The 17,716-nt window shown below is 60.6% G+C and overlaps 2 protein-coding genes across 4 annotated transcripts; both read left to right on the forward strand.

Annotated features, from left to right (window-relative positions):
* Positions 1–1,546: 1,546 nt before the first annotated feature.
* On the forward strand, positions 1,547–9,299 carry MRGPRE (MAS related GPR family member E). 3 transcript variants are annotated; one of them, XM_003734330.6, is made up of 2 exons: positions 1,547–2,024; positions 5,476–9,299. In XM_003734330.6, exons 1-2 carry the CDS (start codon positions 1,680–1,682, stop codon positions 6,472–6,474), a joined length of 1,344 nt encoding a protein of 447 aa, XP_003734378.5. In that variant the 5' UTR covers positions 1,547–1,679; the 3' UTR covers positions 6,475–9,299. The 3 variants fall into 3 exon arrangements, with proteins under 3 accessions (XP_003734378.5, XP_078195461.1, XP_009006926.2); XM_078339335.1 differs by having other exon boundaries at positions 1,765–2,024; positions 4,511–9,299; XM_009008678.5 differs by having other exon boundaries at positions 1,765–2,024; positions 5,421–9,299.
* A 4,136-nt stretch (positions 9,300–13,435) lies between these two features.
* Positions 13,436–17,504, forward strand: MRGPRG (MAS related GPR family member G). The gene is made up of 3 exons (XM_035264370.3): positions 13,436–13,495; positions 13,806–14,127; positions 15,438–17,504. The coding sequence occupies exon 3, from the start codon at positions 15,470–15,472 to the stop codon at positions 16,334–16,336; it is 867 nt and encodes a 288-aa protein (XP_035120261.2). The 5' UTR covers positions 13,436–13,495; positions 13,806–14,127; positions 15,438–15,469; the 3' UTR covers positions 16,337–17,504.
* Positions 17,505–17,716: the final 212 nt, after the last annotated feature.

Raw genomic sequence — 17,716 nt, forward strand, 5'->3', positions numbered from 1 at the left:
GGGCCTGGTTTTTCAAGTGCTGGGAAAACTGCAAAAGTCCACTGCTGCTGCCAGGTGGAGAAAGTTGCTGTGGGGCAGGCATGGTGGCTCACAGCTATAATCCCAGCACTTTCTGAGGCCAAGGCAGGAGGAATCACTTGAGCTCAGGAACTGGAGACAAGCCTAGGCAATATATCAAGACACCATCTCTACAAAGTTAAACATTTAAAAATTAGCCGGGCAAGCTGCTGGTAGCCTGGCACTTGGTACATGCCTGAAGTCCCAGCTACTCAGAAAGCTGAAAAAGGAATCCTTCCACTTGCGAGCTGGAGGCTGCAGTGAGCTGTGATTGTGCCACTGCACTTCAGCCTGGCTAACACGAGTGACATTCTGTCAAAAGAGAGAGAGAGAGAGAGAGAAACATGCTGGGGCAACACTGACAGGGAGTGAAAAGTGAAGCTCAGAAACATAAAGGAAGATGGACAAATTGGAAGGAATTAAAAAATAGAAGGGGTGGGGGAATAAAAAGGAGTGAGACGATAGGAGGCTTGGGGCAATTGGGCACGTGGGACAACTGGAGAAAGTGGGACAATTAAACAGGGGTGACAATTGGGGCATTTGGAAGGGAGGGCTAACTGGAAGAGTGAGACAATTTTAAGGTGTCGGACAATGGGAAGGTGGCACTTACAAAAGGGTGGGACGGACAACTGGAAGGGGTGGCACTGTGGGACCTGTGGGACAACTGAAAGCAGTGCGGCAATTAGAAGGGTGAGATATTTGGAACCTGTGGGCAGTTGGGAGGACTGGGAGCACTTTCCCTCACCCCTGGACCCTCCTCTGGCGACTGCAACTGTCAGGGCCTCCCAGAGCTGTGGCAGAGCCCAGGCACGGTTTGCAGAGCCCCAGGTGCCTGGCAACTGGGATCCTGGTTTAGGAAAGGAGGATTCAGAGCTGAGGGACAACTCAGGAAGCGGCACAGACACCAGCGCAGGACGGCATGGACGGCAGGCACCAGCATGGCACGCACACCACACTACCTGTGCCTGGCCCCGAGATCAGGTGATGAAGGAGGATGCCAGCGCCCTGGGGGACGCCTGCTGTCATGAAGGTCAGAGGCCACACGTGGGAACCTTGCTCTCTGGACTCCGCCAGAGAAGACGTCAGGCAGCAAATCCGGGCTGTTCCTGGCTCTTCTGTACCTCGGAGACTTTTCTAAAGACAGATATGAGAAAAGACTTGCTGAGACCCGGACTCTGGGGGGAACGGAGGACAAAAATGACCTTGTTTTCTTTCTCTTTGCACATCAATTGTAGTGTCCCTTAAGGCAGGGTACTGGACGGAAAGGTACCGTCTGAAATGGGAGCTTTTTCCTTCCAAGACATGCAGAAATCATTGAACTTACAGGGTCTCACGGAACCTGGTGCTGCTGGATGCCTTTCAGTCTCCTCTGCCAGGCACCACAAGGCAGCTTCCTGACACCAGCCATCTTCTGTATGCCTGTGAGTGAGGCCAGAGGGACAGCCTCACACACACTCCCACTCCTCCCCGCAGCACCGGGCGCTCCCACAGTCCCACGCTGCCCGGGGAGCTGCGGCCAGCAGCCTCTGCTCTGCAGAGGGACAAACCCATTCTTCCTGTGAGGACAAGCCCCGCTGGTAGCCGGCCCTCAGCCGACCACCCTGAGGCACAGATGGAGAGAAATGGTCCCTCAAGTGCTTCGAGCTGGGAGTGCCGATGAGGTCACAGCTTGGCTTCGCTCCACCCAGAGACCTCGTGGTTTCCTCTGCCTGCCCGGCCTGCCTGGAAGCCTGCAGGGAGGGTTGGGGTTTCTCTCGCTGTCCACACCCAGGCAAAAGCTGAGCAGAAGGGAAGGGGTCCCTCTTGACCGGCTCCATTCCAGCCGGACACCACGTGACTCAGAGTTGGTGGACACGGGACTGGAGACCCCGAGAGGCTTTGAGGATAGGAACCCCGGGCCGTACCCAGGGCAGATCCAAGGCCCAGGGTCAGAGCAGGCAGGATCGGCTGCTCCTCTGCCCCCAACGGTGAGTAGCGAAGGTGGCTGGATCAGGGTGGGTCTCTGGGGCCGGCCCAGGTGCTGGGCATTTTCTGGGCTCCTGTACTGGCCAGAGGGGCAGGGGCGGGGCAGGGCGGGGCCACAGCGGGTGCTATCAACTGGGAGCTCTCCAGGCTGCATCCGCCACCCTCTGACTGGCTGTGCCACCTGGTCGGCAGCCAGCCCTGGGCTGACGCTGGAAGAGGACGCTGGCTTGGGTGACTCCTCTGTCCGGTAGCTCTGTCTCCCATCTGCCTGGCTGCCCCCATGCTCTAGAGTGTTCCATGCAGGTGCAGACTCTCCAGGGGGTCATGGGGACAGCCGGAGACAGGCCCTCTCCTCCCTGCCACACCGGGCGCTGATTCTGGACAGCCTCATGGCTCCTCAGTACTGACTGTCCAGGCAGGATGCACAGCCGCTCCTGGACCCCCCGGGGACAGGGAACGCCAGGCCTTCCTCCTGTTCTCTCCCATGGCCCTTCTTGCCCCTCCCCTTCTCCTTCCTCCTTGTCCTCCCCTCTTGCTCTCCGAGGATGCAACCAACTCCTCTACTTCCCGCAGTCCTGTAACCCAACTGTGGGGACCCTTCCTACAGAGCTCTGCCGCCCTCCTGAGCCCCACAGGGAGACCTCCTCCAGTGTCACAGCAGAGGGACAGGCTCTGGCCAAGCTCCGAAGCTCTACCCTCACATGCCCCGTTCTCCCTGTTTCCTTCCCCTTACCCTGTCTCTTCATGCCTCTCCCTTCCCTGCCATGCTCTCTCCCTGGGGCCCAGCCGAGAAGCCTGTGTCCTCCTCAGCCATGCAGGGGGTGAGACAGGAGAGGGACCATGCCCCTTGGGGGCCACAGGCTGGAGAAACCCCACCAGAGCTTGCTGGGGTCTCAAGCTTTTGTAGGGTCTTAAGTCCAGTCTTATGACCTCCCAAAACTCATCTCCTCCCTCCTGGCCTGAGGGTTGGGAGCCCCCAGGCTGTCCTGAGCAGGAGAGCAGCTGTCCACCTCCCCACCCCTCCCCACCTGTCAAGGCAGTGATGACCCATCAGCCCCACTCTAGGTATCCTCCTGGTGATGCTGGCCCAGGTGGAGCTTCCCCCACCACCTCACCTCCCACCCAACGCCTGCCTTCCCAGGGCCTTGGGTGCTAGGACAGGCACAGGGCCAGGAGGAAGAGCCCTTTATCTCCAACCAGGCTTGACCCCACCTGCAGGAGATCCCAACTGGACTCAGCTTCCTGAGGGGCCTCCTTTTCACTGAGCACCCCACCCTCTGTGCCCACCCCTGAGGCGAGGACAACCTCAGGCTATCATTTCACCCCAGTCAAACGAAGATCAGAGAGCTGAGGCGTAAGCAGAGGGAGATGACCAGCACCTCGCCGGGCGGCTAGCACCTCTGTGCTCACAGATAACCCTGCCCCCGGTCACCTCTTCCAGAATCCCGGCACCACAGCGTCCCCTTGCGTGGCCTCAGGTCCTCCTGTCCCTGGAGGGAGACAGCAGGGTCTGAGCACAACCTTGAGGTGGGAAGAATCTGCTAAGACCAGCCATAGGGGTTTCTGCTTGTAACCCCACCCTCCTTATCCCAGCTCCCAGCCCTCCCATGACACAGGAGAACCAGCCACCAACAAGTTGGGAGGGGCACCTGGTGTTGGCCCCTGACCTCGGTCAGCCTCTTGGGGGAGGCAAGGCCCCATCCCATCTCCCCCAACCCCAAGAGGAGGAGCTAGGGGCACCAAACACTCAGGGACACATGATGGGCCAGGTAACCACAGGGGCAGAGTGAACCACAGGTAATCACAGGGGCAGAGTGAACCACAGGTAACCACAGGGGGCAGCATGGGGCCACAGGTAAACACAGGGGGCAGTGTGTGAACCACAGGTAACCACAGGGGGTAGCGTGTGAACCACAGGTAAACACAGGGGACAGCGTGGGGCCACAGGTAACCACAGGGGGCAGCGTCTGAACCACAGGTAACCACAGGGGGCAGCGTCTGAACCACGGGTAACCACAGGGGGCAGCGTGGGGCCACAGGTAACCACAGGGGCCAGCATGTGAACCACAGGTAAACACAGGGGGCAGCGTCTGAACCACAGGTAACCACAGGGGGCAGCGTGTGAACCACAGGTAAACACAGCGGGCAGTGTGTGAACCGCAGGGGGCAGCATGGGGCTACAGGTAAACACAGGGGGCAGCATGTGAACCACAGGTAACCACAGGGGGCAGCATGTGAACCACAGGTAACCACAGGGGGCAACGTGAACCACAGGTAACCATGGGGGGCAGTGTGTGAACCACAGGTAACCACGGGGGGCAGCATCTGAACCACAAGTAACCACAGGGGGCAGTGTCTTAACCACAGGGGGCAGCGTGTGAGCCACAGGTAACCACAGGGACAGTGGGGTCATGTCTCTGCAGGTGTGTCTCTGGCTCTGAGCACCAAGGAGTCCTATCATGTCTATTACTTGCTGTATTTCTGGCAGAGCTGTGATGAAGACTCCGATTCCAGCCTAGCTTCCGTGGGATTTGTGCTGCCTCCCAGGGCTCAGCACCCCTCCTGAAGGACCTGCCCCCATGAGCCAACTGCCTTGGGAGGGGATGGAGAGAGGCTGGAGACACCATGGAAGCTCAGGGCCCCTCCCAGCCCCATCACCAGACAGGTCCCTCTTCTCCCCATGGGGAAAGGGCAGGTGACATTGAGCAGGATGCAGCCCCTCCATGTGCCCTCTACCCCGCAGAGGCTGAGTCCTGCCGTAGACCCCCTACCCCGCAGAGGCTGAGTCCTGCCATAGACCCCCTACCCCGCAGAGGCTGAGTCTTGCCATGGGACAGCAGGGACATGCCCAGGGGAGAGGCAGATCTCCTGGGTCCTGATGTGGCTGCATGGTGTACTAAGCTGGAGGGCTGGGGACCAGGAGCCCACTGGCAAACAGCCCCTCATGTTAGGTTAAGGAAAGGCTGAGAGTTGAGAGCTGCTTTAAGATGATGACAGAAAGCCCACCCAGCCACTGCAAGCTGTCCCTCTGTGGTCACACCACTCATTAGACATGGGCGGTGCATCCTACTCTGCCTTGGACTTTAAGATAAGGCTGTTCTGAGCGTTAAGGCACCACTAGCAACAGGGAGCCCCAGGGGTCTTGGCCCTTCTTCCCACATCTCCTGGTCCCTGCCCCCACCCCAGCCTGCAGGGACCAGCTCCACACAAAGCCCTTGAGGCCAGGTCACCATAGGAAGGGGAGGAAGGGGGGATCTTCCTCCCCAAGTGTCTCAGGGAAGAGCAGCTGAGGTCAGGTGGCTGAGGATGGAAATGGGAGAGGAGCCTCCTCCTGGGGGGTGTGACCATTCCCCTGGCCACCCACCCAACCCTTATCTATCTCCTCTCCCCTGATGCAGAGAGGGGCAAGGGGCACAGCTTCCTGAGTGCCAGACTCAACTGCTGTGGTTGCAGGGGCATCAGGAGACAGAGAGAGCTGAACACATCCCTGCAGCAACCCCTGCCCCCCACCCCACGATGGACCCCAGAGAAGCTGGGCAGCATGGGGGGACCGCCGACGGCGCCCAGGAGGATGTGGCCTTCAACCTCGTCATCCTGTCCCTCACTGAGGGGCTCAGCCTGGGTGGGCTGCTGGGGAACGGGGCAGTCCTCTGGCTCCTCAGCTCCAATGTCTACAGAAACCCCTTTGCCATCTACCTCCTGGATGTGGCCTGTGCAGACCTCATCTTCCTTGGCTGCCACATGGTGGCCGTGGTCCCCGACTTGCTGCCAGGCCGGCTGGACTTCCCGGACTTCGTGCAGACCAGTCTGGCCACGCTGCGCTTCTTCTGCTACATCGTGGGCCTGAGCCTCCTGGGGGCCGTCAGCATGGAGCAGTGCCTGGCCGCCCTCTTTCCAGCCTGGCACTCATGCCGCCGCCCACGCCACCTGACCACCTGCACATGCGCCCTCACCTGGGCCCTCTGCCTGCTCCTGCACCTGATGCTCAGCGGCGCCTGCACCCAGCTCTTTGGGGAGCCCAGCCACCACCTGTGCTGGACGCTGTGGCTGGTGGCTGCGGTGCTGCTGGCCACGCTGTGCTGCGCCATGTGTGGGGCCAGCCTGCTGCTGCTGCTGCGCATGGAGAGAGGCCCCCAGCGGCCCCCGCCCCGGGGCTTCCCTGCGCTGGTCCTCCTCACCGTCCTCCTCTTCCTCTTCTGCGGCCTGCCCTTCGGCATCTACTGGCTGTCCCGGAACCTGCTCTGGCACATCCCCCAGTACTTCTACCACGTCAGCTTCCTCATGGCTGCAGTGCACTGCGCCGCCAAGCCCGTCATCTACTTTTGCCTGGGCAGTGCCCAGGGCCGCAGGCTGCCTCTCCGGCTGGTCCTCCAGCGGGCACTGGGAGACGAGGCTGAGCTGGGGGCTGTCAGGGAGACCTCCCGCCGGGGCCTGGTGGACATAGCAGCCTGAGCCCTGGGGGCCCTGACCCCAGCTCAGCCTCCGGGAGCCAGGAGGAGTTACCCTCCTGCCTCCGGGAAGACGGTGGGGTCAGAGGCTGGGGCCAGCCGCACCTGGAGGAGGCCTTGGTGGGTGACCTGGTCATGGGCTGTCGAAGCTGTGACCCTGGCTCCTGGGCATGAGGCTCCCCTGGGAGGCAGCTGGAAAGGCGAGGTCTCTACGTGCCCAGGCAGGTGGGCTGGGTCTCTGGGGAGAAGGCCCAGGAATATGCATTTTGGGGAAACCTCCCTGACAGTTCAGGCACAAGCACTAAAGAGCCGCTGCTGCTACCCATTCCCTGCTCAGCCTCAGTGAGGAGACCCTGGAAAGGAAGGAAGCCAGGCTGGGCACCAGGTGAGGGGCAGGTGCAGACCCTCCCGCAGTCACCTCCCCTCCTGCCCGTGCTTCCTCATGCTGCAGGTGCACCCACGGAGAACACAACCGTCCCTCAGCTCACCATGTCCCCTTTGCAGCACCTGAATTGACCCTAAAATTGAAGACTGCCCAAAACTTGACTTCCGGCCCCGATGAACTCTGTCCAAAGCGGCCTGAAGCCTTTTTGTCCTGGGCCGGTTATGTCGTCGTGGGTTTTAAGCAGGAAAATGCAGTGATGCCACAAAGCCACTCATTCTATCAGCATAAGGTGTACGTGGATCCAGAGCTGTACCCCCAACCCCAGCACACACGCTGTGAGGAAAAGCAGGGCTGAGGGTGGCTTCTAAAAGGCTGTGGAGCTGTCCTTGGTCATCGGCCCCTTGCTCAAGGCATGTGATTCAGACCCGGACAATACAACCCTCGCTTGGAGCTTCGGAAAAGCCGGCCCCATGGGTGTCCCCAGATATTGCACCCTGGGTGGGCGGAAACGCTCCTTACAACCCCACACAGCAGCCCGCAGCCCTGTCTCCCCATGGGACCCAGGCCTTCAGCAACTGGAAAGCTTCCTGCCCGCCCCGTGTGACGCAGCCCAACCCCTGTCCCGGGCCGGTTGGCTCCAGAGGATCCCTCTAAGGAAGGAACTTGGGCTTCACCCTCAGCAGGCTTCTGAGCTTCCCCTGAGTGCTGGTCCTGGCTGCCACCCCGGAGCACCTGCCAGGGGGTGCTAGGAGCAGGGGCTTTGGAGCCCACAGCCTTGGCTGAGCCTTGCTGGCCACCCCACTGAGTCACCGAGGCCCAGTCTCTGAACGCCTCCCCGCCTCTGCTTGCTTGTCTGTAAAAGATGAGATCCAGTGCTGTGAGGCCTGCCAGCCTCTCGTGAGCCCAAGAGAAACGGGTGTCCCCTGCCACGAACGCCCCACCCCAAGTCTGCAATGCCAGTCTAAGCCGCAGACTGAGGCATCTGAGAGGTTTGACCTCTGACTCCGGCCTCCATGCATTCCCACCCGGTCGTGACTGAGCCTATCCCTGCTGAGTCTGGGTGAGGGTCACAGACCCCTGGTCAGCACCCTACCCTAGAGTCTGGCTCCACCACCCTCCTCACCCCATGGGGCCTGCACTGGGCCCACCCCAGCCCACACAATGCGTTCATCCCCGGCTCCCGCCCGTCCCCGGCAGGCCTGGAGACTGGGAGCCCCAGGGGCGAGGCCCACCTCTCCTACAGCCCCTCCAGCCCCTCTCGGGGACTTACCTCCTCCCAACTGATCCCCAGCCCAGGATCTGGGCAGGACCCTCTCTCCCTGCCTCCAGGACAGGATTAGCAAGCTCCATTCCTCAGCTGGCGAAACGAGGACAGAAAGGGAAGTGGCCTGTCCACAGATCCCACTTTCAGCCCCAGAACATACACTTCCCCCAGGACAAGGAAGAACCGGGAGGAAAAGCACAGATGAATCTCATGACGTGACCTTGCCGTGGGCATGATCCCGGGAATCCCTGTAATAATGTAGGAACTTACTCCCACTCTCCAGATGAGACCACTGAGGCTCAGAGGGGCTATGCGGCCGCTCAGGACCACAAGAAAGTGGCAGAGCCAGAAGGTGACTCCCAGCCCAGCCTCCACCACCTGGACCAGGGCAGGCTCAGGTGTCCTCAGCCCCACACTGGCTCCCCAGACCCTGGCCCCATCCCCACCCAGACCCCTTTGCTGCAAAAGGGTCCAGACGGACTGGGGACCCTTCGAATGTTCACTCCCTCCCAGAGAGAGGATCCCCTTAGCATCCAGGGGATCAGGGGCAGCTCTAGATGCCTGCTTATTAGCCCTTCCCAAGGAGTCCGGGAAATGTGGCTTCATCCGAGGTCTCCACAGAAACTGGGCCCAGCCTGTCCCCACTCCAGCAGCAGGCATGGCCGCAGGGGTACGGACTTACGGCGCCTCCTCTTCTGCCCCCAGAGCTACAGGGCTCCACCAGGGACCCCTGGCTGACCTCAACCCCTAGACCCCACCCTCCAGGACCCTGGGGCCGCCCACTCAAAGGACGCCTCCGCCCGGGTGACAGGCAAAGCTCCTCCACCAGGGCGCAGCCCACCCTGCCCACCTTCGTCCCCAGGTCCCTGTGAGGCTGCTGCAGCTAGCAGAGTTCCCAGGAACAGACGGCTCCTGCTGGGGGCAGCCAACATTCCAGGGAGCCTCTGTAATCCGCTCCCTCCTCAGGGCCCAGGGAGGCTGTGTGTGAGGCCTGTGTGTATGATGATAGGGACAGAGACAGGCCTGTGGCAGCATCCCCGTCCCCTCCCCAGCACCGGGTGCGAGTCTGTAAATCAGCCTGCGCTGCGTGGCGTCCTCACGGGGCCGGGCCCGCTCCCTCCTGGGCTGGTTCAGCGGCTCACGCGCTGGAGAAATGAAAGCAAACATACCTAAACCGTGACACTGCCTTTGTTTGGTTTTTATCCTGAAATTGCACAATTCTTCCACAGCCCTGAAATTTTCCTCTGAAGCACACCCCACCCGCCTGCCCTGACGGTGCCCGCACGATGCCCAGCTGGCCACGGGGCTTCCAGTCCGTTCGCCCCTGGCTTCCCTACCACCCCCATAAGTGGTCGCTGATGCGTGTCAGACCTGCTAATTTCGTGAAGGGGTATTTTTCTCTTCAACTATTGGATCTCACTAGCAGCAGAGCCAGTGTGTTCCAAGTCGTGACTCTGCCTTGGGCGCCGGCCACGCGTGTACCGTGCATGAGGTCACATGAACTTCTCAAGCACTGAGGCTTCGAGATACAGAGAGCGCCTGACAGGAGCCACCGCCCCAAACTGCAGAGCCCAGAGCTGGCTGCCACCGAGGGGTTCTGGTTTCTAAGCTGGGTGTCCCCTGATGGGAGCCCCTAGCTCCCAGCTGTGCAAGACTCCAACCTGGGAACAAGGAGGGAGGGAGGCAGAAAGAGGGCAGCCTCAGATCCGGTGCACCAGCCCCCCACAGCCCCCACTACTCCCTGTTCCATCTGTGTCCTGTTTTCTCTGTTCTGAAGCTTCAGCATCTAGGCCCTTGCAGACGCAGGAGGGGCGGCCCCTCCCAGGGTCAGTCAGTTCCCAGAGAGTGACAACGCCTTCATGAGCTCACCTCGCAAATGCACCCCCACCCCCACCCCTCCTCTCTCCGGCTCCCACACTCCTGGCCACTGTCCCTGCCCTCATGGCCCCAAAGCCAGGTTCCAGACCACCAGGGACAGGCTGTAGGACCCAGAGCTCTGAAAGTATTCCCACTGCAAACCCTACACCCGGCGGCACTGCCTGCCTCGCCTGCTCCTTCCTACAGAAACCGTGGTGAAGCTCCTAGAAGTTCTCCTCCTCCTCCTCCCTCTGCCTCCTGACCCACCTGGCACGGCCCATGTGGCCCCATGGGGTCAGCTTCCCCTCCTCCTGGAAGCTATGGTTAGGAACCATCTCTTCCATGCCAGGGTCTCCTCATCTGCTGGCCTCGCCTGCCTGAATAATAATATGCCCATATGTAACACTCCCCACATTGAGCTCCTCTGCAGACCAGCAGGGGCAGGGGTCTGTTCCCCATGCAGCTGGGCTGGGCTGGGGACTCTGCTGGACCCCTGGTCCCCACTCTCTATCTGCCCTGGGGGACCTGGGCAGCCTTGGGCTGAGTCAGGCCAGTTTTGTTCTGAAGGTCAGATGGGATGGTGGCGTGAAAACCACGTGAACTGAGGCTGGTTCCCGGCGCCAGAAGCTCCCGCATCCTGCACTGTTCCTGCTTCTTCAGGGGCCCCCCAACAGCACCCACAGGACACTCGATGGGATCAAGTCATTCCCGCACTTTCAGGCTGGGACACTGGCCAGGGCACAGAGCTGCTGCAGGTTGAGCGGTGAGATCACCATGTCACGGAGCGGAGCCTGGACACGGGCGGGACAGCCCAGCTGGCAGCTCTAACCATCACATGAACTCAGGACGGCTGTGTCCAAACAAACCGCTCTTGGGCGTCTGCACCACCTGGACAAGCAAGTTAAGTGTCCGACACCTCAGTTTCCCCAGCTGTAGGCAGGGCTGAGGAGGTCGGCATCTCAGACAGTGCTGCGGGGCGTGAGAGGCCCAGTGGGGGGACACGCACGCACTCAGAGGGTTCACTCAGTGGCACTAGTACGGCCGCCTGCCCTGCGGTCATTGCTTGTAGCTGCCGGAACAGATGACCACACATCAAGGGGGAGGCAGGGCCGTGCTCCCCAAAGTCTCCAGGGGCGGGTGCTTCCTCGTGTCTTCCAGCTCCGGGTGGCTCTGTGTCCTCCCTGGCCTGTGGCTGTGTGACCCTCTCTCACCTCCAACCTCACGTGGCCTCCCCCTGCTCTCCACTGTCCCTCCTCTCCCTTCCCGTATAAGGACACTTGTCATTGGATTTGGGGCCCATACAAATTCTCTGGGATGAGCTCGTCTTGTCCACCCATCTGCAAAGGTCCTTTTCCCCAGTCAGGTGCCAGCAACTGGGACTGGACACACGAGCCATGCCGTGTATGGGGCAGGCGCTGGCTCAGTCCTCCTCCAGCACTGGGAACAGCTGTTCCCCTCTCCCACCAAGGCTCCCTCCATGCACTGCACCTGCACCAGGCCCCTCCCAGAGAGAATAAGATGGACTGAAGCCCGGCCTTCACCCGTGCTCCACAGGGGACACCTGGCCAGGTGAAAAAGGCAACGCACGGCCTAGGCGGTGGGCAGACGCGAAAAAGGGCTGCGGGAGGGGTTGGGGTGACGGAGAAACCATGGTCGGCGGCTTCCTGGGCCTGGCCGGGGCTGGCCAAGCGGCATGGATGTCCCTCCAAAGAGCTTCATGCTTCATTCAGGCTGCCTCAAACAACCGCCCATGCCCAGCACTGTTTGAAGTGCCCCATAGAAAGCGACCCCAGAAACTAAGACACCCCAACCCGCAACGGCCCTTAGACAGGGGAAGCCCTCAGGGGCCGGGACTGCAGTCGCTGCCTGAGACTTGGGTTACAAGACAGCCCTGCTCCTGGGCCCTGCCTGGCTGGAGGGTCTGCAAGGAACCAGAACTTTCCAGCTCTCACGTGCTTGTGTTGCTGACACCGAGCTCCCGACCCACCCGACGGTGAGGTGGCCAGGAGGGACCCAACTAAGTTAATAGAGGGCTGGAGGTTTCACTCAACTTCGAGCAACACAGCAGGCTTGGGCCGTGACCCTGAGGCGGAGGTGGAGCCTCACGGGGAGAGGCCCTGGAGACCAGCGAGGACCAGCATCTGGGGTGGAGCTGGCAGGAGGGCCCCTAGGCCATAAGGGCCTTTCAAAGCCACGTGCAATGTTGCAAATAGATGTTCGGTACCACGAAGAAAAATCAGCACTGAGACAAAGGCCCTTTCAGCGACGCAGTGTATTCTTCCTGGGCTGCAGGAAGGGCGCCCTCACTAGTTCATTGTACAATGAACAAAGGGAAACACACACGTTTATCCCTCACGCATGTGGGGTCATCCTTACCGCCGTGTCTGATCTCCGTTGGCCGGAGCAGACCTCACCATCTAAACTAAAACCCCATTGGCTAACAACTTAAAACTTTTCTAAACAGGTGAAAGCAGTGGAGAGCTGGGACATGCCTGTGAGCACGTCCAGCACAGATCTCTTGGTGAAGGTACAGGGACATAGAATGTACTACGTGCCTGTGAGCACGGCGTGTCTGACAGCTACATAGGATAGGGTTTCACAAAATTATTAGCTCACTTGTTCTTTAACAAGAAAGGGAACTTTGAAAAGGAACTTTTCTACTTCCCACGTGAACAGTGCTGGCAGCCGGGTGGCCTCCACCTAGAGCTCCACGGACCTCGGATTTGTGCTTCATAACTGATTTCCGAAGCCATTTGGGGAGAAACATCATCTTTATAACCTAATTTCTGACTTGAGCTAACTCTGAACCCCAGTCAGGAGCTGTGGAATGCAGTCCGTGAAAGGAAAAAGTCTCTCTGGTCTGGGGCAGATGGGTGGATGGGGAGGGGTCTCTTTATGAAGTTGGGGGCGGTCACCTCTCAGACCACCCACAGAAGCACTGGTCGGCTGACCCATCATGGGAGCCAGTCCCAAGCCTGGGCACCTAGGCACCGAGCTGTCCATAAGAGGTCAGTCCAGTGAAAGGGGGAAACTGAGGCACTGAGAGGTTAGGTCATTCTCTCAAGGCCACACAGCCAGGCCCCTGCCCACAGTTCTAGGTCCCCTGTGCCCGCAGCAAACCAAAGGTTGGCAGGAGCAGCCCAATATCAGTGGGGCAGCTGGAAGGTGCTCCGGCCTCCCTGGGCACAGAGGGTCCCCATTCTGCTCCCTCTCTCCAGGTACCAGGTGAGGTGGGGGCAGAGGGAGGCTGCTTGCCTGGTGCCTTCAGTTTCCCCTGCCAGCCGAGCTAAGGAGGAAGGGAAAGGTAGCCCACACGGACATCTCCGTTTTAGCTTATTCCTGAAATTTCTGTGAACAGTGCCACACCCTGCCGCTTCCAGGGAACTGGCCGGGTGCCCTCCATCCAGCCAGCTGGGCCCCAGAGGACATAAAAGGGTTTAGGAATCAGAAGGAGCCTCCAGGCAGTGAGTGCTGTCTGAGCAGAGAAGGGCCTGAGAGAGCGGGGCAGTCTTGTCACAGGTGAGAAGGCTCTGCCTGCCCCCCCACACCCCAGGTGAGGCACTGGCGCCCTCTCCTGCCCTCTGCAGTGGCCTCTGCTTCTGTCCTGGTTCCCAGGGGGATGGGGCTGGATGGGACATCTGGATTTCCTTTGGGAAGGGAAGGGAGGGCGGGTTGAGGGTGGGAACATGGTCTGAGTTGAAATGTGTGGACCCGGAGCTCTCAGAGCTCGAGGGCGCTGCTGGAGCTGCCGGGCAGGTGACTTGTTCTGATAACAATGAAGACGGCCCTCCTGCTGCCCTGCCACTGCTCTCTGTAACTCTCTCTCCAGAAACAGAGCCCACCTCATCCCAGCACACGGGCCCAAGCACTGGTCTCACCCCCACCCCTCAGACTCCGAGCCGGGCCAGAGCACAGCCAGGAGAATCTGGTTAGCTCCTCGGGGAAACTGAGGCTCACAGAAGGGTGGAAACACCCGGTCACAACGGTCACCACCACAATCCAGGGTCCGGCCGAGGTCTCCCACTCCCCGTGGCTGGGCCCGGAGGACAGGCCACCATCACCGTGTGCCCAGCCACAACAAGCCACAGGAGCTGAGGCCGGAGCTGAAAACCCTTCCCGCCTGACTGGGGACAAGAACAAGTACAAAGAAGGTGCCGGGGTGCGGGGGGAAGGTCGGGCATGAGACGGGGCTGGAGGGGGCAGAGGAGCTGCAGAGGGTGCAGGCCCCGGCATAGGAGCAAAGCCTTGAAGTAGGGCAGGACCTGGGTCAGCGAGCAGGTGGGAACACAGCCCAGGCAAAGGTGCGGCGAGGGGGCTCCAGGTGCGTGTCAGGGGCTCAGCCGCACTCCCACTGTCTGTCTCTCTGTCTCTCTCTCCTCTGTCTCTCTGTATCTCTCTATCTCTGTCTCTCGGTCTCTCTCTTCCTGTCTCTGTCTGTCTCTGTCCCTGTCTCTCCATGACTCTGTCTATATCTCTCTGTCTCTGTCTCTCTCTCTCTGTCTCCTTTCTCGCTCCACTGTCTGTCACCCCCCACGCCCTCAGAGCATGGGTCCTGACGCGTCTCCTGGAACTAAGAACAGGACTCGTGTGGGTCCTGCGGGAGGGGCTGGCTGGAGGGGAGGGACCGCTCTGAGACTCTCGGTGGCTCCGCTGAAGCTTCTGGCAGCCACTCTCTCTCTGCCCCGAGAACATCCTCAGTGACGCTCGGCCTTGCTCCTTGCAAGTGGCTGCTTGTACCCGCCCCTCCCCTTGTGTTGGCAGCTCCTGGAGAGGCCCCAGGGCCCTGCCACTGCCACCAAAGCCCCTCCCTTGGTTCAAGGCTTCAGAGTGGCCTCCCGTGTGCACTGCCGGCAGCGTGAGCCTGGGATTCAGCCTCTACTCAGGCCGGGAGAGGGCAGGGAGGCTGGGGGCTCTCTGCAGCTCCTCACACCCCTGCACCCCATCGTCCCTCCTCAGGCCACCTGAAGCCTCTGCCTTTGGGCACTTCCTTCCCTGGACACCTCCAGAGACCCTCTGGGGAGGGAACTTCAATAGGAGGCCGGTCTAGGTCCACTGGTGGGAGCCCCTTGAGGGTCCACCGTGGAGAAGCTCCTACCGCTGTGGGAGGATGAGGGCCCCACTGGTGGGTTCCCCACGCATGTCCCTCTGTCCGCAAAGCCTTGTCTGGCACACGGTGGAAGGTGCAGCGTCGCCCTCACCACATCCACGGAGGGACGTGGACATCTTTTGAGCACCTTAGTGCACCCTGCAGGAGGCCAGGGCCTGCCCGAAAGTATGGGGAGGCATTAGGCACGCCTGACCTGAGGTGCAGAGGGCTGAGCCCCAGCTGAGGTCACACCTCAGGGAAGGGTGGTCCGGGGCTGCACCAGGTGGGCACCTGCAGCGCTACAGACGCCGCTCCCTGCACCCCCAGCAGGTGCACAAAAGACGCCTGAGGACCACATCTGCCTCCATCTCGCAGGTCCCTCACCAGTGCCCTCTGAGCCGGCTGGGATGTTTGGACTCTTCAGTGTCTGGAGAACCCTGGACAGCGTGCTCTTCTACCTGACGCTGATCGTGGCTCTCGGTGGGGTGGTCGGTAATGGGCTGGTGCTGTGGAACCTTGGCCTCCACATCAAGAAGGGGCCCTTCTCTGTCTACCTGCTGCATCTGGCCGCCTCAGATTTCCTGTTCCTCTCCTGCCACATGGGCTTCTCCGTGGCCCAGGCTGCCCTGGGCATCCAGGTCACGCTCTACTTCGTGCTCACCTTCCTGTGGTTCGTGGCGGGGCTCTGGCTGCTGGCGGCCTTCAGTGTGGAGCGCTGCCTCTCTGACCTCTTCCCTGCCTGCTACCAGGGCTGCCGGCCCAGACACACCTCAGCTGTCCTCTGCGCCCTGGCGTGGGCCCTGAGCCTGCCGGCCGTGCTGCTGCCCGCCAACGCCTGTGGCCTGCTGCGCACCAGCATGCGCCCCCTGGTCTGCCTGCGCTACCACGTGGCCAGCGTCGCCTGGCTCTTGCTGCTGGCTTGCGTGGCCTGTGTGGCCGGCGTGGTCCTCTTTGTCTGGGTGGCCTGCTGCTCCACGCGCCCTCGGCCCAGATTCTATGGCACCATCCTGGGCATGCTGCTCCTGCTCTTCTTCTGTGGCCTGCCCTTGGTCCTCTACTGGAGCCTGCGGGCCCTGCTGAGCTTCCTGCTGCCCATCTTCTTCCCGCTGGCCATGCTGCTGGCCTGCATTAACAGCAGCTCCAAGCCCCTCATCTACCTGGCATCGGGCCGGAAGCCCGGGAGGCGGGAGCCGCTGCGGACCGTCTTGCAGAGGGCCCTGGAGGAGGGCACCGGGCAGGGCACTGGGATAGTACTGCCCATGGGCCTCTTATAGGTGGGCTTGCCCTGCCCACAAGGCCTGCCAGGAGATGCCCACCCTCGCCCACCCTGTACCCAAATGCTTCCAGGGCTGGGAGGAGCCCCGCCCACCACCTAGCTCTTATCCTGAGCACCTAAGGGCTGGACATAGCTGGAGAGACTTGGTCCTGACCACGCACCAGCCAGGCCTGCTGAGGGTGAGGAAGGCAGGAAACCGGAGCTGGAGGGAGGTTGGGCCAGGTGGGAGAAAGGAGAAGCCTCCTGAACAGGGGTGAGCACCACACTCCCAAGGCCCTGCCCAGGTCCCCTCACCCAGCCCCTCTCTACCCTCTGCGCCTGAGTCACACAGGAGAAAACTGAAGTAAACCAGAGCCAGCCCCCAGCCCATGGTGGGGACTGCCAGATTGGAACCCAGGCCTCCAGGCTCCTGCTGCCCTCCATACTGCCTGCTGGCTGAGGCTCTGATTCTCCCACTGCAGAGTGTGGGGGGGGCGGGGAACTGCGCCTTGCTCCCCACCCCCCTCAGCCATCCTTGTCCTGCCCACCCTAGGTAGGCTACACCCAGGGCTCCATCCCCCTCTCCGAGGCCCAGTACTTGCAGGTGCCCGATGTCACCAGCAGAGGCCACCAGGTGGTGCTGCTTCTGCGCAGAACAGACCCAGCCCCGTGGGCCGGCGGGCCAGGCGCCTCCATCGTCCGCTCCCGTCCCCTCCTCTCCCCTCCCACACCTGTCCCCACAGGGCCATCCGCTCTCCGCCGGGTACTCAAATCTCCCACCTCTGTTCTCACTCTCCCTCCTCAGCCCTGGGTCATCTGGAGATTTGCCCCCAGGGTTTGCTTTGGAAAGAGGCAGAGAGAGAAAGGAACTGAGGGAGGAGGCAAAGCCAAACTTTCAAAGCACGACTCATTTGATGCGTTTCTGTCCATAAATAAAATGCTTTCTGGTCGTTGTTAAAATATTCAAACTCCACAGAAAATACTAAAAAGATAAATCGCCAAAACTTTTTCCATCCATATGGGGACATTTTTGTTGAAAAGCACCCCAGTCATGTATTTTTTTAAATAAAGACCTGCAGAAATTTTCTTTTTTGCCCAAATGAAGGCATTCAATGGGCACTATTGAAGCCGGGTGGGACATTCTGCAGCTGCCTTTGAATAAAGTTGTTCTTTTTCCACCAGAAAAATAATATGTTGCTCACTTATGGGAACTTTGAAGAATATTCAAAAATGGAAAGAAGAAAAGCTTATATATAGTCCCCAGTCCCCCAACCCAGAGACATGTGCCTTTGCTGGTTTTTCTTCCTTCCCCGGGATGAACATGGTTCTGGCCATGCCAAGTGGCCCCTACCCCCTGCCCACTGCCCTTCCCCGGGATGAACATGGTTCTGGCCATGCC

The sequence above is a fragment of the Callithrix jacchus genome, chromosome 10, assembly GCF_049354715.1.
Source record: "Callithrix jacchus isolate 240 chromosome 10, calJac240_pri, whole genome shotgun sequence".
NCBI lineage: Eukaryota > Metazoa > Chordata > Mammalia > Primates > Cebidae > Callithrix > Callithrix jacchus.

Coding starts and splice junctions, on each gene's coding strand:
- MRGPRE (XM_003734330.6), top strand. CDS start 1,680: ATGGTCCCTCAAGTGCTTCGAGCTGGGAGTGCCGATGAGGTCACAGCT. Junction 2,025..5,475: donor CTGCTCCTCTGCCCCCAACG/GTGAGTAGCGAA, acceptor CTGTGGTTGCAG/GGGCATCAGGAGACAGAGAG.
- MRGPRG (XM_035264370.3), top strand. CDS start 15,470: ATGTTTGGACTCTTCAGTGTCTGGAGAACCCTGGACAGCGTGCTCTTC.